This window comes from Physella acuta, unplaced genomic scaffold (genome assembly GCF_028476545.2).
Source record: "Physella acuta isolate Inbredline_101_S28 unplaced genomic scaffold, ASM2847654v3 ptg000727l, whole genome shotgun sequence".
NCBI classification, from domain to species: Eukaryota; Metazoa; Mollusca; class Gastropoda; family Physidae; genus Physella; species Physella acuta.
The window spans coordinates 187,204-210,147 of record NW_026732245.1 but is presented as its reverse complement, the minus strand read 5'-3'; the positions used below and the strand labels follow the sequence as shown (position 1 = coordinate 210,147).

At 38.4% G+C, this 22,944-nt stretch overlaps 2 protein-coding genes across 2 annotated transcripts in view; both read left to right on the top strand.

The window, feature by feature from the left end:
* LOC131950018 (SPARC-like) overlaps positions 1-11,804 on the top strand; it is a 33,286-nt gene extending 21,482 nt beyond the window's left edge. Inside the window, exons 5-9 of the mRNA XM_059312023.1 lie at positions 705-843; positions 1,591-1,673; positions 2,957-3,075; positions 10,510-10,658; positions 11,555-11,804. Coding sequence (XP_059168006.1) covers positions 705-843; positions 1,591-1,673; positions 2,957-3,075; positions 10,510-10,658; positions 11,555-11,625 — 561 coding nt within the window. The 3' untranslated portion in view covers positions 11,626-11,804. The remainder of the gene's footprint in view (positions 1-704; positions 844-1,590; positions 1,674-2,956; positions 3,076-10,509; positions 10,659-11,554) is intronic.
* A 4,642-nt stretch (positions 11,805-16,446) lies between these two features.
* On the top strand, positions 16,447-22,941 carry LOC131950010 (eukaryotic translation initiation factor 4E). The gene is made up of 7 exons (XM_059312014.1): positions 16,447-16,510; positions 18,244-18,440; positions 19,162-19,225; positions 19,345-19,458; positions 19,556-19,695; positions 19,836-19,890; positions 21,776-22,941. The coding sequence occupies exons 1-7, from the start codon at positions 16,487-16,489 to the stop codon at positions 21,833-21,835; spliced, it is 654 nt and encodes a 217-aa protein (XP_059167997.1). The 5' UTR covers positions 16,447-16,486; the 3' UTR covers positions 21,836-22,941.
* The last annotated feature ends 3 nt before the right edge of the window (positions 22,942-22,944 follow it).

Sequence of the window (22,944 nt, the reverse complement as noted above, 5' to 3'; positions counted from 1 at the left end):
GGGGGTTACACCAGGTGTGCTGAGATCTACGCCGGCCTAGAGGTGAGGGGTGGTTTGTGAGGGTTTGGGGTGGATAGTGTGTGGGAGTGGGGGTTACACCAGGTGTGCTGAGATCTACGCTTGACTAGAGGTGAGGGGTGGTTTGGTGAGGGTTTGGGGTGGATAGTGTGTGGGAGTGGGGGTTACACCAGGTGTGCTGAGATCTACGCTTGACTAGAGGTGAGGGGTGGTTTGGTGAGGGTTTGGGGTGGATAGTGTGTGTGTGCTACAACAAAATGTGCTGATATTTACTCTAGCCTTGAGTGAGGAGAGATTTCATTAGCCTTGGGGTGGAGCTGAATGATATAACCTTTATATCCGAGAAAACAAATTCACATTTGCTACGTGCCCACTTGTGTTCGCAAACTCTATATTTATCTCTATCCTTCTAGAAAATCGATCTTCTAAAATTAAACCAGAAAGCTTCTCTAACTAGATGGTTGGGACTGTCTGGTGTTAATTGTGTGGCTAATGTTTCATTGTGTAATTGATGCTGATGTTGTTACTGATGTTGTGGCTCATGATGTGGCTCATGTTGTGGCTCATGTTGTGGCTGATATTGATGTAGCGGCTGATGTTGTGACTGATGTTGTGGCTGATATTGAGGTTGCAGCTGATGTTGTGACGGATGTTGCAGCTGATGTTGATTTTGTGACTTTCCCCAGGTGTGTAGCAACAACAACATGACCTACAAGTCCGAGTGTCACCTTGACCTTGACCACTGCCTCTGCTCCAACAACAGACAGGGTTGCCTCTCTCCTGGCAAGAGGAAGATCTACCTGGAGTACTACGGGGCGTGTCGAGGTTCTTTGCATAAATGTTGTGTACTTTTTTTCGGTGAGGAGAGGGGCAGAGACGTAGTGACCCGTTCCGGCGCTCGGGATGAACTATCAATGTTCGTCCTCCATTTAGTTATTCATGTTGGCAAAAATATGCCCCACCTCCCACCAGTTTGGAAAGTTTGTGTCGCTTTTACCAGCCACTGTCCCTTGACAGTTTTTATTTTACTGGCACAGTTGATCTAGAAAATACGTCCGTAAAGCCAAAACGCTGTCCTTCTTAACTTTAACTAATGCAGCTCAGAGTGAGCTATTTTTTCCCATCCTGTTTTGGCACCCCCTTAGGGTCGGCCGATCCACCCGCTCTCCCATAGCTACGCCTCTGAATGTTGAAGGGGAGGGGGAGGAGGTGTTAGGTCCTGATTTTTTACATAATGTGTTTTATGTGATGTTTAGTAATAGATTTAATTTAGGGACATAGAAAGGGCTATAATTAAAGCTAAGGGTTAGGTGTATGTTAAACTTAATGGAGATGTAGATCAAGTTAGCCGTTTCTTTTTTTCACGCGAAACCCCGTTTATTTTTATTTGGTTATCATTGTTTAAAAAAACAGTAGAGTTCATCTGTTTCTAGGAGTTTAATTTATGAAGCCACGTGTTATATTCAGATGATTATCTTTTCTACTGACACTTTTCAGTATTTTGTTTACTACTGCAGTAATACATCGTTTGATTCTAGGAAAAGGTAAAATAAAATAGTTCCAAACTTTCAGAACTTCGGAAATGTGAACCCGGTGCAGCGGCCCAGTTTCCAGACCGAATGAGGCAGTGGTTGTTTGTCGTGATGGAAGAAATGGTGAGGAGTTTTTTTTTAAAGATTTGATTTAATTTAAAAATGGGCTTAAATGTGGTTTCCCAAACTATATACTCGATTCGCATTTCGTTTTAAAATTAAATAATACCGTGTTAATCCTGGTATGAATGGAAAAGTTTATGTTTCAATAATTAAAGAATTATATAAGTATTTGTATGTAATTTTTATGTGATTTATTTTCAAGGCTAATATGTTCTTTCATATAACACAATAATCCTTGTTCACAACACACGAACAACGGCAGTACACACAAAAACACAATTCACAAACACACTGCCTAAAACAACAACAAATAAACCGGTAGTGATCTCCCCTAAACTTTCTCGAATATTCTTATATAAAACAACAGGGGATGGTAACTGGGGATATAGTTATGATTTTTAATCCATTTTAAATACTTAAACTTTTAAAAATAGAATAGAATCTCATAAAAAAAACATTGCGCACCAAGCAAACGCCGAATAAAAACGCGTATAATCGTGCGCAATATTATTAGTACTTTAAAAATGTACATTAGTTTTTTGAGAAATCGGAAGTAGCGTAAATTACTACTTCCAGTCAACGGAAATTACTCAAAATTTAACAGAAGGTAGAGAATTAGATCTTTTACTTACATGTGAAATTTCATTGATCTATCTGAAATAGTACTCAAGTTATAGGCTTTTGAAAAATTCAAAGTAGGAAAAGTACCACTTCCGGTTATCGGAAATCGCTCAAAAGTTGATACGGATCCACGATTTTGATAAAATACTTATATATGAAATTTCATCAACCTAGCTGTAACGGTACTCAAGTTATCGTGTTTACACACGGACAGACAGACACACAGACACACACACACACAGACATACGGACAAGATTGCAAAATTATGTTTTTCCGTATCAGTGAGGTGTAAAACGTCGAGATTTGTAAAAATCTCGATTTTTTTTTTTTGCACGATTACAATACTTTCTCTATACTACGTATATACGAGAAAGTAAAAAAGACCTACACATACACAAACTCAAAAACACAGACACAGTAAAAAAAAACACACACACACAATCCAAAAAAAAACATCCAACTCAAAACAAAACTGCAACCTAAACAACATACACGCAAAAGCACACATAAGTTGAAACCATTGTAAAAACAAAACACACACACACACAAACACACATACACACAATCCCTTCTTTCAAAACCCCCTCACTCAATAAAACAACCACCCAATTCCCCCTCCCTATTTTACACACATTTATTGCCCCGCATGTACTCACACCAGGCAGAACGTGCATCTCTAGGTGAGTACCAAGCCCTGCTGGACGAGGCGATGAAAGACGAAAGCCACGCCTACGCGTCTGTCTGGAAGTTTTGTGACCTGGATGTTGACCCCCAGGACAGGTGACGTCACCTTTAAACCCTAGTTTTATAAACAAAACTTCACATTGTGTTACTGCATGGGGTGTGGTGGTAGGGATATCACAATGGTGTGGCCACGGTACATTTGATAAGTACTGCCCTCCTTCTTCTTCCTTCTTAACTGTAATTTTTATTGGAAAAGGTTTCCACCTACACAAGATGATCGGTATGTGTCATCATGTTATGTTGGCTGCGGTCAGTTGAACCCAATTCAATTTATTTTCTAATGAATTTGCTTCTATAGCATTTGTACAGCTAAGAACAATTTACAGTTGTTTGATTTTTTTAGTTTTCTTCCTCCCCATATATATATATATATATATATATATATATATATATATATATATATATATATATATATATATATATATATATATATATATATATATATATATATATATATGTAACTAGGGTGGGCCTAGTTACTAGTCACTATTGTTGAGAACGCGATAGTGCAGGTGTTGGACTGATAAGCCAACTGATAACGATCATAAAGCCACGGCGTAGTTTGGAAGGATACGACAAGCGCTGTCAACTTTGACACGACTTGGCTGACGAAACAGTGCAGATGTTATATTAATCGGACTGTACGACAGAAGCGGCGTAATTAACATTCTGATGCAACGATTAGAATCGATTACGATTACGATTATGATAGAACCGAATACGACTACGGATACGAGGGGGATATAAGGAAGGCGACGGCTGAGCTCGCAGTCTCTCTCGCTCTCTCTCTCGATCAGTCAGTCTGTGTGGCAGTATCAAGTTGGTTATATTGTGTTAAGAAGGACGATAGACATGTGTATTCAGTTATATGAAGACTAGTGAGGACTGTTGGGAGTCAGTTGATTCAAACTATTATTGTGAAGCATTCCTTTTGATTCATTATATTATTGTGAAGCATTTCTTTGATTCATGTAATAAAAGGATCAATAGCGAACCTGCATCTTCGAGTATCTATACTGTGGTCGATGTTGTGTAGAATGAGTGGTTAGACTCGGTAACATTTGGCGTTGTCGAGCAGAACTCGTTAACATTTGGCACTACAGGCAAATAGTCTCGTTACATTTGGCTCTGCGAGCAGGATACTCTCGTTACATTTGGCGCTGCGGACAGGATGAATTCAACTAGACTTGCCGCTTTAGGCACCCATAGTCAACCTTGTTCATAACTGTGTTTCGTGTGTGTGTGAATTCGGACATTCAGGAACAGTGAAAATTGAGGAACGAGGAAAATTTTTCATACACACACGGTAAGAAAGAACTCTTTTTTTTTTACTCAAGGAATAAAATGTCTACTCTGGACGAGAAGCAGACCCATATTGTGGTCCTGCCCAGAGAGTCCCACATTAACAAATTTTACGGGGACGGTGATCCAGCTTTAACCAACAGGTTCAGTGAAGAGGTCAAAGCGGCCTGGGCCTCGAGACACATGTCACCAGAGGAAAGATTAAGACTGCTGATGGGCAGTATAGGAGAGACGGTTAGGGCAGAGGTCAAATGCCACGATAAAACCATCCAATCAGATCCAGATAAGGTGCTGGATCTAATTATGGAGACCTTTGGGGAGAGACGGTCGGGATCGCAACTGCTATCGGGTTTCGTAGGCTTAAAGCAGAGAATGGCGGAGAGTGTGATGGAGTATTCACACCGAATGAACAGGGCCTTTGATTCGGTAAAGGGCAAAACACCTGACATTGATGTACGCCTACTGAGGGACCATTTCATCGAGGGGCTAGCAACCCCGATCTTAAGGAGAGAGTTGAAAGAGGAGGTCCACAAAGACCCGCAGTTGACCTTCCTTCAGGTCAGGAACTCAGCGATCCGCAGGTCCGAGGATGAGGACCAATCGAACTGTTCGGTGGACACAGTCTCTGTGCCGGAACAGAAACAATCCCCACCCACAGGGACCGGCACGGTGGAAACCATGATGGCTCAACTGTTGGCTCACCTGGATAAGGTTGACCAACGATTGGAGAGGTTAGAGAGCAGGTCAACAGCTGAGAATCAGGAAAAGAACGGGCCAAAACAGAGACAGGTTGGACGGCCGCGACCCGCCGGTCCATCGCTCCGGTGGACGGCCGACGGTCGACCAATTTGCTTGTCCTGTTCACAACCCGGACACATGGCACGGTACTGCCAGGGAAACGGTCGTCCTCTGTAAGGCAGGGCCAGGCTACAGAGGGGCGAGGTTATGGCCCAAGAAACAAAATGATGGGAGTCTGTCCCGAAATGGTGATTACGATTGGGGACATCGCGGTGAAGGCAATTGTGGATACAGGCTCCCAGGTGACGACAATTACGGAAAATTTTTACACCAAATGGATGAAAGGAAAAGACCATAGGTTGAGGTCTGACACATGCATGCGCCTGACGGCAGCTAATGGACTAACCATTCCATACTGTGGTTATTTTCTGGCGGATGTCGTGGTGGCAGGACATAGGTTGAAGCAGGTTGGGGTGTTCGTTACGAAACACAACCTAGAGACAAATGTGTCAAATATACCTTGCCTGTTGGGCATGAATATTCTTGGCCAGTTGCCAGAATTTCTTACAAATATTGTCGGATCGACCACACCAGGTCGGGGATCCAAGTTGGCCAGGTTTGCCAAGACCAGAGGAAGGATATCAGTCCCGGCAAACACGGTCAAGGCAATCACATTACAAATTGGTGATAAAAGCGTGAATGGTGATGTGATGATAGAACCATGTGGCGCCGCACTGAGGGCAGGCGTCGTGTTACTGCGGACATACACATCAGCGGAGAAGGGACTAGTTCAAGGATTAGTGGCAAATGTTTTGGATGAGGAAATTTTTATACCGCCTAATACTCTGGTAGGAGTACCACAGAACGTCGAGGTACTAAGGTCGGCACAGTGCATCGAACTGAGCAATACCAGCAGTAATGAAGTAACAATTAGGTCGGTCAATGTGACGGCCGAGGTGAAGAAAGAGGATGGCCGATCATATACATTCCCGGAAACTGAGGACCCAAAACTAAATGAATTGCTGAATAAATACAGGGATATATTTGCCTCGTACGAGGGTGATTTGGGTTACACGGAAGTAATAAAACACCAGATACCCTTACTACAAGACAAGCCGGTGGCGCAACCTTATCGAAGATTACCACCAAGTCACTACTCTGCGGTGAAAGCACACCTGAACGATCTACTAAAAAAGGGAATTATTACAACCAGCACTAGCCCGTATGCGGCACCGATAGTAGTGGTAAAAAAGAAGTCAGGGGAGATAAGACTGTGTTGTGATTACCGGAAATTGAACAATATCACAAGAAGGGATGCATTCCCCTTGCCTCGTATTGATGAATGTCTTGATGCGTTGGGGGGAGCAAGATTTTTTTCTACCTTGGATTTGGCTAGCGGCTACCACCAAGTGGCCATGCACCCCAACGATCAACATAAGACTGCATTTATTTCTCCACTGGGACTGTACGAGTGGACCCGTATGCCGTTTGGTCTAACTAATGCGCCTGCTACATTCCAGCGAGTAATGCAGAGTGCTATGAGTGACTTTCTATTTCAAATAATGTTGGTGTACTTGGATGATATACTAGTTTACTCAAAAACTTGGGAGGACCATCTAAAAAGATTAGAACAAGTGTTTCTCCGTCTTAGGGAGATAGGAGTAAAGCTGAACCCAGACAAATGCTGCTTTGGTTTGAAATCGGTACATTTTTTGGGTTACGTGATTTCGTCGGATGGCATCGCCACTGACCCAGATAAAATTGCAGCTGTTAAAGAATGGAAACAACCAACAACCACGGTAGAGGTCAGATCATTCTTGGGCTTTGCTTCCTATTATAGAAAATTTGTACCTGGTTTTGCAAAAATTGCCGCACCATTGCATGACTTGGTAAACAAAATGACAAAGAAACACAGTAAGGAGAAAAAGAAAGGCAAAACACAACTGATAGGTGAATTATGGACTGAGGAATGCCTGAACTCGTTTAAGCTACTGAAAAAGGCTTTGACAGAGACGCCGATATTAGGATACGCAGAATTTGACAAACCATTTCGGCTAGAAATTGACGCCAGCTCGAAAGGTCTGGGAGCTGTGCTATCACAACAACAAAAGCAAGGTTTCAGGGTTATTGCGTATGCCAGTCGAGCTCTGAAGGAATCAGAGAAGAACATGACAAATTACAGCGCCATGAAACTAGAACTTTTGACATTAAAATGGGCTGTGACTGAAAAATTCAGGGACTATCTATTAGGTGCTAAATGTGTGGTATACACTGACAATAACCCCTTGAGTCACCTAAAGACAGCAAAGTTGGGATCCATCGAACAGCGATGGGCAGCAGAATTGGCACTCTTTGACCTGGAGATAAAATATCGCCCGGGGCGGTCCAATGGCAATGCGGACGCCTTATCAAGGAATCCTTACGAGAGACCGGGCGATGAGGAAGAAACGCTGACAGGAATATGTGAGGTCAGAGCGTCAACAGATATCCCTCACGGGGTGCAAGTGATGCAAAACGGGCAGACCGGGGTGGAGCACATTTCCACAGAGCCCGGACATATGGACATTAGTGATTTTAATTGTCTTAATCACAAAGAGATAAGAGATGCCCAGAGAACGGATAGTGGCTTACAGCCGCTGTTGAAACACGTCCAGGAACAAAAATTCCCAGGAAGAAGGGAAAGAGAACAATTTGGTCGAGAAACAAAGAAAATACTGACTCAGTGGGACCGTCTCAGTATAAAGGATGGTGTTCTCATGCGGAGAATTCATGACCAAATTGATGGGACAATACACCAGGTGGTGGTGCCTGGACAATTACGAGAAGAAGTGCTAAGGTTGGCACATGACAGGGCAGGACACCAGGGTCAGGACAGGACGCACAAAATATTACGACGGCGGTGTTACTGGCCCAATATGGAAATGGAGGTCAAACACCATTGTGAGGCTTGTGTTAGGTGTCAGCATGCGAAAATGCCAGTTGTCAAAATGAGACAGCCATCAGGACACCTACTAGCGACAAAACCACTAGAGATTGTGGCTATGGACTTTACGTCGTTGGAGCAATCATCGGATGGGACGGAACATGTGTTGGTAATGACTGATGTATTCACCAAATGGACTGTGGCGGTGCCCACACGAGATCAGACTGCCAAAACAGTGGCAAAGGTCTTAATAGAACATTGGTTCATCAAATATGGCATACCAAGACAATTACACTCTGACCAAGGAAGGGCCTTCGAGTCAGAAGTAATTAACCAACTGTGCAGCCACTACGGGATCAACAAATCTAGAACAACCACATTTAATCCGAAAGGAAACGGACAGTGCGAGCGGTTCAACCGCAGCATGCATGATTTGCTGCGTACGCTAGAACCTGAACAGAAAAAACGTTGGCCTGATTTTCTCCCAGAGTTGGTATATCTATACAACTGCACCCCCCATGCCACAACCGGCTTTTCGCCACACATGTTGCTGTTCGGACGGGAGGCTCGACTCCCTCTTGACTTGTTCCTAGGAAAAAAGGAGAGTATGACTGGCTCATACACTGCACTGGAATATGTGAATGAACATATGAGACGAATTAGAGAAATGTACAGGGTAGTACAGGAAAGACTAGAACATGAAGCACGGCGAAGGGAACCGCCGGTACAGACAAAGGACCCGCCACTCAAACTGAACGACAGGGTATTACTGCGTAGCCACCCGTTAGGCAGAAACAAAATCCACGATCTCTGGGGACAGGAGATATGGCAAGTCGTGGAGATGCCTAAAGTAGCAGGTGGCCCCTTTAAGATAAGACCCATCGATCACGCCAAACCGGATCGGTGGGCGAATATTGCTCAATTAAAGAAATATTGTCATAGTCAAGAAGAGCAGTTACACACAAGGAAACCCAAGACAAGTAGGGAACCGGAAACTATAACGGAAGTTCACATACCCATCCCGGAACCATGTCACCATCAACAGAACAACAGCGAGACACAAGTGGAGGATAACGGCAACGAAGAGGATCCCGTTCCTCCCAGAAGCAGAGAGACAGTAGACCATCAGATAAGTGGTCCACGGAGAAGTTTGAGAAACAGAAAGAATACGAAATTTTTTGTCAGCAACCATCAATTCTTTCATGGTCGCGCTGGTATGAGAACAGACTGTTCAAAAAGTCATAAAAGTGAACTGGTGAAGGCACCAAACGAAAAAAGGTGGATGTGAATTCTAGAACTGTTTTGTGTCTGAGGAATATGATGTAGACACATTTGATATGTGAAATAGGGATAACTGTCAATCTTTTACGAATGGGACGACATTGACAGTGAATGGAACAATAAATTTTTTTTACGATGGTGCGATGGACATTTAGGAAGTGCACCTACCAAGCGTTGTTTGTGGTTGAAAACACACAAAAAAAGGCGGCGGTGGATGTAACTAGGGTGGGCCTAGTTACTAGTCACTATTGTTGAGAACGCGATAGTGCAGGTGTTGGACTGATAAGCCAACTGATAACGATCATAAAGCCACGGCGTAGTTTGGAAGGATACGACAAGCGCTGTCAACTTTGACACGACTTGGCTGACGAAACAGTGCAGATGTTATATTAATCGGACTGTACGTCAGAAGCGGCGTAATTAACATTCTGATGCAACGATTAGAATCGATTACGATTACGATTATGATAGAACCGAATACGACTACGGATACGAGGGGGATATAAGGAAGGCGACGGCTGAGCTCGCAGTCTCTCTCGCTCTCTCTCTCGATCAGTCAGTCTGTGTGGCAGTATCAAGTTGGTTATATTGTGTTAAGAAGGACGATAGACATGTGTATTCAGTTATATGAAGACTAGTGAGGACTGTTGGGAGTCAGTTGATTCAAACTATTATTGTGAAGCATTCCTTTTGATTCATTATATTATTGTGAAGCATTTCTTTGATTCATGTAATAAAAGGATCAATAGCGAACCTGCATCTTCGAGTATCTATACTGTGGTCGATGTTGTGTAGAATGAGTGGTTAGACTCGGTAACATTTGGCGTTGTCGAGCAGAACTCGTTAACATTTGGCACTACAGGCAAATAGTCTCGTTACATATATATATATATATATATATATATATATATATATATATATATATATATATATATATATATATATATATAAAGGCGATTACGCTTAGTTCTTTTTCTCCACAATATTTTCCCCATTTCACAAAATTTTTATTATCCATGGGCATTATGTCTGGGTGGTGTGTATGTGGGGGAGGGGGGGGGGGAGGGGGGGGGTAGTGTCATGGAACCATTATATATGCTTTGATTTATAATCAAAATAATGCTAGTTGTTCCTTTAAATGTTATGAAAATAAATTCCTGTACATTTAATATTCCGTTGAAAAATGATGAAAAAATCAAATCATCTTTAAAACTGATTGTCACCAGAAAGGTGACCCGCAAAGAGCTCCAGTTTCTGACGCGGAGTCTGAAGGCCATGGAGCATTGTCTCGAGCCTTTCCTTGATGGCTGCGACGTCAACAAGGACAGGGAGATAACCCTGGTTGAATGGGGAAAATGTCTTGGACTCACTAATGGTAGGTTGTTGTCATGGACGTTGGCAGAGTTTCTTCCAGGCATCTCTTCGGGGGGGCAAAGCCCCCCCGAAAAATTTTTACCGCCCCCCCCCCCCCGAACGAAATGAAATTTATATAATTTATATAGAAAATATATACTTTTAACAGTGTCGGCCCCCCTCGAAGAAAGTCTACCGCCCCCCCCCCCCCCCGAAAATTTCAAGTGCACCCCCGGAGAAAAAAGTCTGGAAGAAACACTGGACGTTGGTCTCAAACCAGACCTGGTGGGGAGGGGGGGTAGTTGAGAAAACAAAATTGATTGCGCATATTATAATTAACTAGGAGAAATATATGGCATATTTAATAAGTTAATTTTTTTTTAATAAAGCTGATTTTCCAACGAAAACGTTGTTCAAAAGGTTTAGATTTTGCATTTTTGTATATTAATATATTTTGTTCTATGAGATTAGTCTCGATTAGTTGTTGCTTTTAATGCAACGAGCCGGCCCGCGGCATAACATACGCCGCTATTTAGTTGTTTCTAATTTTCAATAATTCATAATTTGTGAATTCGACAGTACCAACGCTGACACTGAAAATATTTCTTTAAAACACTATAAGTAGCTCGTTAAGGACCATAACCCCCCCCCCTTCCTTCCCCTCCCCCCCCCCCCCTACGTTTAAAATCGTTGGCTCTGCTTGTAAACATTTAGAGTGAACACAGCTCACTAAAACCATGTAGGGGTGGGGAGGTAGGGAGAGCGTTTGCAGCTTGTTTTCTAACGGCTCGAAGAGGAGAATTATATATATAGATGTTATATAACACTACCTTGATTATAAAAGCTATGACATTTTCTCTACTCATTTTCTTCCAAGTGTCGTGATGGTAAAATAAAAATACTTTTAAAATATTTCAGATAAAATCAAGGACAAATGCCTGGACATACATAAGCACGCGCCAAAACAGCGTGGGAGCAGGAGTACATAAATAACACGTGGATGTTTGCAGCACAAACAAGCTATAAAAAAATAACTTCATATCAATGGCTGATTTGTCTGTGTTGCTGTTTGTTGTTGGTTTCTTTATTTTCATTTTTTGTGTGTGTTTACGAAGTTAGCATCTCTATCTTAGAAGTGTAGGCCTAAATTTAAATAATGAAAACTTGTTCTGATGATAAGTCAATGATGTAACAGTGGCGTAGGCAAGGGGGGGGGGGGGTTAGGGGGGGGGGGGGGGTTATAACCCCTCCCATGGACTCACACCCCTATATATATATATATATATATATATATATATATATATATATATATATATATATATATATATATATATATATATATATGATTTTATACATATGGAAAAATATTTGAACCCCTCCCATGACCAACTCCTGGCTACGCCACTGTGATGTAATGTTAATTTACTCGCAAACCCTTACTCTTTCGTGTAAACAACTAACTCCATTATAAAAATATCGCAATTTTTGTTCGCTTTATTATTTTTCGTATTTTTGTTCCGTATATTGTAAGGTTTCACATCACATTAAGTTTAACTGTGTGTTAATACATTAAAAGGATACATGCAATATAGATTATTTAACTTTTAGAATAACATTTTTTTTTCAGACTATTGAAAATTAAGAGTTCATTTATTAAATAGACATGTTCACTTTTTTATACAATAAAAATAATTATTGCTCGAAATTTTGAAGTGATTGAAATTTGTTTTTTTAAGTAACTTAAAGAATCAAACCAAGTAAACAGACCACCTAATTCAACATATAAACAATTTAATGAATTAATGCTTATCAGAGGTCAATTAATGAGGTCATTAAATGGTAGCCCGTTTTACCCTGCTTGCTTTACTAGCGGATTATTTGACACACACACACACTTACATACCAACATCACAGCAACACATACATATTATCAATATCATTACAACACACATACCCATAAAAATGCTTATCTCAAAGCAACACACACACATAAATATCAATATCACAGCATCACTCATACGTAAATACCAGTCCAATATCATTGCAATCAATGTTGATATAACCTTTAACTTGACCAGTTTTGGAATTGGTGACATATTTTCTTTGCTGGGTGTTTTATTGTGAACATTTTTAAAAATCTGGATTTATTTTTTAAGGGGAAAAAAAGACGATTTAAAAAAAAATATGCTTAATCACAAAAAAATATTGTAATAATTTAAATGAAGCCTTAAAAACACCCTCAACAAACTCGAGAGGAGGCCCTATTAAACTAAAACAAGAATATAAAAATAACTTAAGAGAAATATCAAATGCGACCTTTCTCCTCCCCCCCTCCCCCCCCCCCCCACCCTTCACATATTTGTGGCGTCACCTTGCTAATGTAATAGCCTATAGCGCAAAGCTACACTAATGTTTGGTGGAGTGTCACATTAGCTAAGAATAACAACGGTTTGTAATTCTTCATTTACGACTTGCGTTGTTAGTTTCGAATTCGCTTTTGCTGAACATGACGTACGTCATAGCCTACCACTACAGCCCACACAGGGGCCATAACTTCGAGTCAGAACTTGTCTCTCCCCAATTTGTCGCCCCTGGGGCTCCTTACTTTCAGACGTAATAAATTATCTCCTGTTTGATCAATGACGGCTCAACGCTTTAAAAATGACGATAATGCGGTCACGTGACCTTAGTCCGGTGAGCTGATTGGATGATGGCTTGTGTAAACATTTTAGTCAACTATGGTTACATCACCCAGCGCCCAGATTAAGCATGAACTGCCAATTTGGGCATGCTTAAAGTTTTGAGTTTCCTTGGTTGTTCGTTAAACAAAGGTCAGGATATCCTCCCTCTCCCGTTTCTTCCATCACCCCCCCCCCCCTCCCCGTCCCCACATACATATTCAAGATTGTACGGGTCGTCTTCATGACACCACCCATCAAGGGAGGAGGGCGGTCGGGGGTGAAAATTGTTTGATCACCTGTCCTGTGGGGAAAAAGTGGGAATTTTAAGTATTGAAATGATCAGTGTGGTAACATGGGTGTGTGTGTATGTATGTATATGTGGATTCTATTTTCGTGTCACTCCAGCGGCCCTTCCATTTTATGGCGGCGAAGCATCATCTGCGCCAGTTTTCCTTTCAGGCACCTCCTTGAGGAGGGGTGGGGCAAAGTGCGCCCCCATACCAAAAGCGCTTCTACCCCCCCCCCCCCCCCAAAAAAAAGAAATAAAATGTATCTAGAAAATATGGGCTATACTTTTACCAGCGCCCAACCTCCCCCCCCCCACGGACAATTTAGTCAGCCCCCTCCCCCGATAGTTAAACTGCTTACCCCCCCCCCCCCCGTGTGAAAAAGTCTGTAAGAAACACATGGTGTCTCCCTCCCTCCATTCGACGCTTAGTTTGTGTATTGTGTGCAATTACTGTCACACTTTCGCCTAATGAATCTACTGCGCGCATCCCCCACCCCCCACCCAGCTCGTGCGTGACGTCATCACTAGCAGGAAGTTGACCGTGTCACCTTTTGGCGCATCTTGTACAGATGCACATATTTTTTAGCGCAATTTCCATTCTGGAGAATTGCGTTTATTAACAGAGTTTCTTCCAGGCATCTCTTCGGGGGGGCGAAGCCCCCCCCGAAAAATTTTTACCGCCCCCCCGAACGAAATGAAATTTATATAATTTATATAGAAAATATATACTTTTAACAGTGTCCGCCCCCCCCCCCCCCGAAGAAAGTTTACCGCCCCCCCGAAGATTTCAAGTGCCCCCCCGGAGAAAAAAGTCTGGAAGAAACACTGTTTATTAACCCGTCATTTCTGGATGTATGAATGTATGAATGTGTGTCCGCAGCTTTAAGTCGTATCTCCTCCTCAACGAAGCAATATCGAGGACTAGTTCCAAAGCAATTATGTTAAGCAAGTTACCAGGATGATAGTGGGCCAAAAAAATTCCGGGTTTCTTTCATTGATTTCCCGGAAAAGCCAAAAAACCTCGAAAAATGCAGTTTTTGGCCCATATCTCGGCAACCAGACCACTTAGCGACTTAAAACATTTACCAATCGATTCCTGCCATAATTTAGAACAATATTGCCGAAAAAAGTTTTCAAAAATATCCTTTCGTTCGGTCACAACATTTTTTTTTAATCAATTAAAATTTGGACCGAATTAGTAGGCATGTTTATCCAACCACACCACCCGCGTCATCACGTTCAATAGCTGCGCCATCACGTTCAATGGCTGCGTCATCACGTTCAGTAGCTAGGCGCGCAATGGTTTTTAGTCATGTAACTCTATTGTAAATAAAACATGTAAAATACTGAAATTTTTTTTAATAAAAAACGTTTTAATAACTAATTACTTACTAACCAATGGTTTTACTAACCCTGCTCTTGATTTACGCTACGACAGAGCTATTTTTAGATAACATAAGGAAATTGCGCTAAAATTGTCGTTAGACTTTTTAATTACCTTGTTTTTTTAAGTGGACTGTTTTAGAATCGCTTTGAAAATATTTGGAGAAAATAACTGATTTAATGTACAGAAAAATATTACTCAAAAAGCGTTAAAATGGGTTTAAGATGCAGATGCTTTAATTAAAGTTTTCCACATAATTACGACTTATAATCATCATTTTATCAATATCATCATCGTCATCATCTTTTCCCTCTTGTGTCCAATACACGAAGGGCCGTCACAGAAAGCTATTTTCCATCTTTGCCGGTCCCTGGAAAATTTGCTCCTATTGACTACTAACAGATAGGCCCGGAGTTTCTTTCATGCATCTCTTATCCCCACAAAAAATAGACGTAAATTCTTGTCCATAACATACAGTGTTTCTTCCAGACTTTTTTCTCTGGGAGGGAGGGGGGGGGGCACTTCAATTTTTTTTGGAGGGGGGGTGTTGGGGGCGGACTAAAATTTCCCAGAGGGGGGTACGGCACTGTTAAAAGTATATATATATATATATATATATATATATATATATATATATATATATATATATATATATATATATATATATATATATATATATATATATATATATATATATATATATATATATATATATATATATATATATATATAAATTGCGCCTGCTAATCCGAAAGTCTCGAATTATGGAAAGTAAAGACGGTTGGGCATGGTGCTGACCACATACTATCCATTCATTTGCCGAGGTCAAAGAAACCGTTCACTTGCCACATTGGCCGTCTTGTTAGAAAGGGAACTTTACTAAAACTATATATAATAATTGAACATTATTTTACTAAATAGTTTAAAACAAAAAATCGTCATGTTCTGTCGGGAAATTTAACGTAGTTCACACACATATAAAACATATTCCTATCTAACATGATATGTCAGTTTATGCCTTATTTCTTATTGCTGTCTTATTTCATTTTACTAAAGTATTTGAAGTGACTAGGATCACATAATTTTTTTTTATTATAAGAAAACAAATGGCCTGGACATGGGCCTTAAATTTAGATTTATATCTTTTCTAATAAATAAAAAATAGATCTAGGCATAGGCCTAGGTGAGGAGAAAAAAAGTTTCGTGTGTGTGTGTGTGTGTGTTGTATTTTACCGGTATCATGACGCGTAGTATTTTTATGTATGCCGGTTGGTAAGCTATAGACTATTTTGAATCGTATTTTTGTATTATAGTTCTTTTTTATTATCAGTAACGAACAAATAGGATACACACAGATAATAAAATTACACAGCTTAATGAAATTATGTATTCATTATTTTAAAAAAATTTATAATAAAATATTATTTACTTTCTAGTCTTATCTAGTCGTGAAAAGTCTGGCCAAGGCTATTTAGTTTTTCCATTTACGGCGCAACATGGCAGAACGAGAATCCGAGCAAGTATGAAAGAAAATTTTATTTAATTGCGTACATTCATTTGAATACATTTAATTTCTATAAATTTAACGTAATTGTTTAAATTGTATAGATTTAAGTCTATAAAAATGTTAACAATGTTAAATAAACCTTTACTTTTTAAAAACCAAATATCCACTTGCCGACCATGGCCGGCCTTGCGGTCTTCTAATCTATGTCTACGTTACGTACGCTCCAGTATGGTGTCACCATACCATTGTGTTTTCAGGGTACTTTTCTAAACATTGAGTCCTTTTAGATTTTTATTTCAGATTTCAAAGCACTCTATTCATATAAGCTTCACTCTCCCTGTAAATTACTAGGCATATTATATGTTATTTTTTTCTTTTTTTAGGCTGTTTAACATGGCCATGGCAAGTTCCTCAGCTTGTTTTTACTGGCTTAGCTTAGCAGTTAGCTGAGCTCTAAAATTAGTAAAATACCCTAAAGCAGGGGTTTGGCGCCTGCCGAACGATTCGTATGTGCCCGCCTCTCACTATTCGACAGAGACAGATTTTTTTCATAAATATTATTGAAAGGTTGAAGGGGGATGGAAATTGAAAGTTTGAGGGGGGGGTGCAAATCGAAAGTTGTGTCCCCGGGTGCCGGGAAGGGTCGCTACGCCTCTGGAAGGAGTTTGTCAATTTAAAATAGGTGGTGCCCGCCTCCCTACCGATATTTTAGAATGTGCTCTAGAGTAAAAAAGAGTTGGGAACCCCTGCCCTAAAGTCTAGATTCTAGACCTAGATTTATGTAGGGCCTATACCTAGCTAAAACTAGATCTACAATATATATATATATATATATTTCGCCTCTAGATCTATCAGAAACTGAGGGATACCTAAATTTTAAACTTTTAACAAAGTTAACCTAAAGTATTTTATTAGTAGTTTAGTAGGCCTAGTAAGTTAGATTACAACTTTTTAAGGTCAGGGGTTGGCAAAGTGATGCTTCAGATTGCATGACATCTTTCCTCCCAAGCAAGATTTCACATTCCTACCATACTAGATCTATATCTACCCAAAGAAAATTATTTTTAAAAACTCCAAGTAGTAGGCCTATACATCTCTAGTTCAGAATAGATCCATAAAGATCTGGTGCCTTCTCTGCTCAGAGAAATTATATAACAGCGTAAAGCTCATAGAGGAACAAATGGAAATCTATCTGTTCCATGCTATCAGTTACAATTTTAAATTAACCAGACCAATATATTTTATAAAACCTACATAGACCATTAACACACCTTGGCCTAATGGTAATCTTTGCTAATTGCTAAACGTTGGTTTAGGCCTATAGGATAATCATATAGGTTTAATAATATGGTCCTTCCACTTTTTTAAATTTAATAGGCCTACACCTATTGCTTTTATAGTTTTTATGAAAATTTTGGTTAGTTTAATCATGGCTTTCACAAAAGCCATAGACCTGAAAGTCTTTTAAGTCAGACCTCTTTCATGACTTAAGCATGCAGAACATCAGCCCTGACTTGTGTTAAGGAATATACAGGTGGCTGGGCATATACCCCCTTATAAGTTATATGGCGAGGTTAAGAAATATGAAGTCCCTCGGTCTTAGTGTATTAAGGTCTGCAAGGGGAACTTGACATAGAATCATAAGGTTTTCTCTATTATACTCTTGTTCTTTACTATGGTTGCTCAAACATAACACACTATATAGGCCTATTAGGTACAATTTTAATATTGTTTACTTGTCTCTAGAGAGTCACAGCATACAGGCCTAGTGATGATGAGGAGAGAGACCCAGAGGAAGACTGTTTGCAGGATCCAGATATGGTCATCAAACACCCGTTACAAAACTCATGGGCTATGTGGTTTTTCAAAAATGATAAAGGCAGAGACTGGAAAGACAACCTACGGGTCATAACCACATTTGACACAGTTGAAGATTTTTGGGGGTAATTTTCTTTAAAAAGATTTTAAGTATCATTCTTTAGTTGTATGTCCCAGGCATTATTTAGTTTTAAAAATATAATTATATAAATAATAATTATAACTCAGAGTAAAGTCTAAAAGTAAAAAAAAATGGCAGATAATTTCCTGTCTTTACCATGGTGATGGTGGCCATTTTGGATTTTAATTACCTTTTTAACATCACAATAACTTAAAGATGGCTTATGCAAATTCAATAAAATCTTAAGGATTATAGAGAAACGTGTTGGTAATATTTCTGATGAAAAATTTTTAAAAACTTTTTTACAATTTTTTTTCCTGAACATCACTTTAAAAAAATCAAAATTAGTGCAAAAAATTCACCATTTTCAACTGTAAAAGAGAAATCCATACACATTTTCCAAAACTTGTTCTATTAATTTTATTGGTATCAGTAAACAGAATCATGAGAGAAATTTTTGCTCAATTTTAATAATAATTAAGAAAATTATTTCAATGTTAAAATGATAAAACAAATAATCATGGCAATGACAGGAAATTTTTGGCCATTTTTAAATATTTAGACTTTGAGTTAAAATTATATGCTAAATATGATAGTACTAGGTTTAGAAGTAAGATTTAGAAGTGGATCAGTATTTGTATCAATCTAAATCTTTTTAGATGTACATGTTTTCACATATCTTCCTTACAAGTTTTGTAATGCTAAAACTACAACTTTATTTTTAGTTTGTACAACCATACACTCCCGGCTAGTAAACTTCCAACTGGATGTGATTACAGTGTTTTCAAGGTAAACCTTCATTTCAAATTCCTTAAGACATTTATTTGTAATATTTATTCTTTTAGTAATGAAGCATTTTGTATTTATGGCATTGTTTTATTCTTTTTTTTTTATTTCCTTTTTATTAGGCTGGTATTCAACCTATGTGGGAAGATGTTCAGAATAAAAAAGGAGGAAGATGGCTTATAAATTTAAACAAAACACAACGACAGACTCATTTAGATGACTTTTGGTTAGAAACTGTAAGTTAGCTGCTTGTATTTAAGCTTATTCATTTGTTAAAGGTAAACAAGATGACTATTGAGTTGTCATTTATTACTTGTGGCTTTTCTGTTCCAGCTTCTTTGCTTGATTGGTGAAGGGTTTGATGAACATTCAGATGATATCTGTGGAGCAACTGTCAATATTAGAACTAAGGGAGACAAACTGGGTCTTTGGACAAGAGATGCATCAAAAACAGAGGCAACCAAGAAAATTGGGTAAGAAATTGTATAGTGTAAACATTGCAAGTCATTTTTTTTTTTTTTTAAATATTTTTAAAAACATATCTCTAGTTTTAACCAGATGTTTCTTTGACCCTTAGCCAGTAACATCTAGCCAGGTTTTTTTTGTTTTACAGACAAAAGTTAAAAGAATCGCTAAATGTGCCGTCAAAAATAGTCATTGGATTCCAGGTTAGTTTCTTTCTTTACTGAATTTGAATGTAACTTAAGTGCATTTTTTGTTGCCAAGCTAATTTTATGAGCAGTGTTATTGGATTAGTGAAACATTTCACAAGCAATATCATTTATATAAATCTGGAGCTATTAGAAATGGTCACTATCAGCACATAGGTCTACTGGATGACCTGAAAGTGTAAGGGTGATTATTACTGATATACCTCACAGCTATATTAAGTCTGTTATGAACTTTGACTTAGTTAACATCAGTCTGGTTATTTTTTAAATAGAGAAATGATTGCGATTTTATTTTCTGTATTTGTTTTATTTTTAAATTAACCGAGACATACTGTATAGAACTGGATAAGTTCTAAACCGTCGGTTTTGCAAGATTTAGATAATCTTTTAAAAGCTCTGCAATATGATCTTTTTGGCTAGTTTATGGTACCATTACATTTGATTGGTATGGTGGTACATTTAAAAAGTAACCATAGACCTAATGCTTCTCCAAATGAAAAACACCCTGGAAAATCTACTTCTAATTCAACATTTGCTCGGAAATTACCATTTATTTTTAAGTTATTAAATTTTACCATTAATTCTGTCTGTTAATTATAAAGGTCGTGAGTTTTAAAATAGCAAAGTTCCAAAAGCTGTAGTAACCCTGCAGCACAACCTTCTGATATATCAAATACAAATATTTTAAGTAACTTGCACAGAACTTAGTTCAGACTAATAACTACAATAAAAATTATTCAGCATTAACATCTTGCTAGATAGTAGTAAAATAGAAATAGTAGATAGTAGTTCTCCATAGTCAGTATCCATGAACATTTGTTTTAGACCCTTAATATATACCTGTGATTATCTCCAGCCATTTCCATTAAAAAGTATAGTTTTAGGGCTCTAGCTGTAATTTTTGTATGCCAAATCTTAAATTTCTTAACCATTAATGTCCCATTCATTCTACCAAAACTCCACCCATGACGGCCCAATGTAAGGAGAGTAACTCTGTATGATCAAGTGAATAGTTTCACAAAATATTTGTTTTTGTCTAAATGAAATTGAAAATTAAGATAAAAACTACTGCTTAATGTTGGGAATAAACCTGGCTTTCCAACAGTATTAAATAGAATATATTATATTCGGTTAAAGTACAGTATAAAAATAAAAAATGTCGGAGAAAATTCAAAACAGGTCATTTTCGGTAGTCAACTTTATTTATTTTTGTCTAAACAACTATGCATCGAATTTAACAGCTAAATATCAATTTGGTTATGTTTAACATATATAAATCATAAAATACATGCCTAGATACGTTTAGAGGCATTAATTTTTTTTATTTTTAATATTAAATCTACTAAAAATACGACAGATGAGTCGAAAATTTCGAGATAGAAAGAAACTATTATTTTTTATCTTTCAAAAGCGCCATTGAAATTAGAAGACCGGAAAAGGATGCTGAAACCATCCGACTTCCTGTTTAGTTAAAAATTAGGATTTGTAGGCCAAATTTTAATGAAACAAATTTAATTTTTCTATGCGTATTGTAAGCGGGCGTTACGGGACATTAACGGTGTCGGGCGGCAGCGGGCGTTACGGGACATTAATGGTTAAGGTCACCCAAAAATCCCCACTACACAACCTTTGTATACCACTGTTGGGGGGTTATGTTTGGCTGTAATGATTTTGTGTTGGCTACCATAGCTCACTTGTTAGATTTGCTGTTGGCCTTCCTGGTGTGTAGAAAAGACTGGTGTGCACATCAATATTTTGGCCTCTCTAATGTTCTAATTTCCCAGCTGCCTCAGTGATTGCTTAATTATTCTTTAGGGTGTTGAGCAACATTGTAGTTGGAAAAGTAATCAAAATAGCTTTTTATTTTTGTTTTCAATTTCAGGCACACTCAGACACAGCAGGCAAGGCAGGTTCAACTGTGAAGAATCGATTTACTGTATAACACAGGCTAATTTTTAGTGAATCAACTAATTAGCTAATGAGAGAAAAACTACTGTCTCTTTTTACATTTGTAAAAATATACCAGATGATGCATTATTTTTCTCTCATTGGCTCTTATGCATCATTTATTGATGACTCATTGCGACCTAAGCAGTTAGAACAGCCTGTGGTGTGTATATTATGTAATGTAACAGGCTGAAATGAGACATTGTTACAAATCATTTATTTATTAAATGCTTGCACATTTCATGCTTTTTAAATCCATTGATATTTTAACATTTTAAAATGAGAGGAATCACTTAAAAATTTGATTTTGGAAAGTTTTATTTTGTAATCATTAGTTACTATTTGTGTTTCTTTAAGTTTCAAGTTCTTCAGTGTGCATAATACACTTCCATCATTCAGAGTTATGGACAGTGCATTATTCAGTTTGGACATACATGTATATAACAACTATGAATAATTATAGTCCTACTTTTTTTTCCTTATCTGGTATCAGTTTTTATTTACTCAGTAGCATACACACTGGAAGATAGGTGTTTTTACTGTATTTACCTAAACATTGTACATAACTTTGTTGTCACTGAGGTACACAAGCAGTTTGTAAATGTGATCAGTGTGTGTGGTATGTATTTACTCATTGATATAATGCTGACAATACATGCTAGTTGATGAAAAGGGGCAGCTTGCATGCCTTCCTCTATTGTCCTATTATAAATTAGAATGTAAATACATGAAGTTTACTGAACCATTGACATGTGATTTTCTTTCATCTGCTGTTTGAGCTCCCAATAACCCATGATGTTGACCACCTTTAAGTTTAATCAAGTAAAGTATATTTTTGTTTATTAGGAACATGGCTATTACAATATGAGAACTTTTGGCATATATTTGTAATTTTCTTCTTACAAGTTAAAGATAATATAATAATCATTAGCCTTATGCTTAGTTTTGTCCCTTTCGTTTTATCTATTTTCTTGAGCACCAGATTTATTTTGAGTTCTTTTTGTTTAGTTTTTGATTGTGGAATTTGTACAAATGTTATAAATGCTGTCTGCTGATTAGAATGTTATTATTAAACATTAAAATGAATTTATTCACAATTTCTGT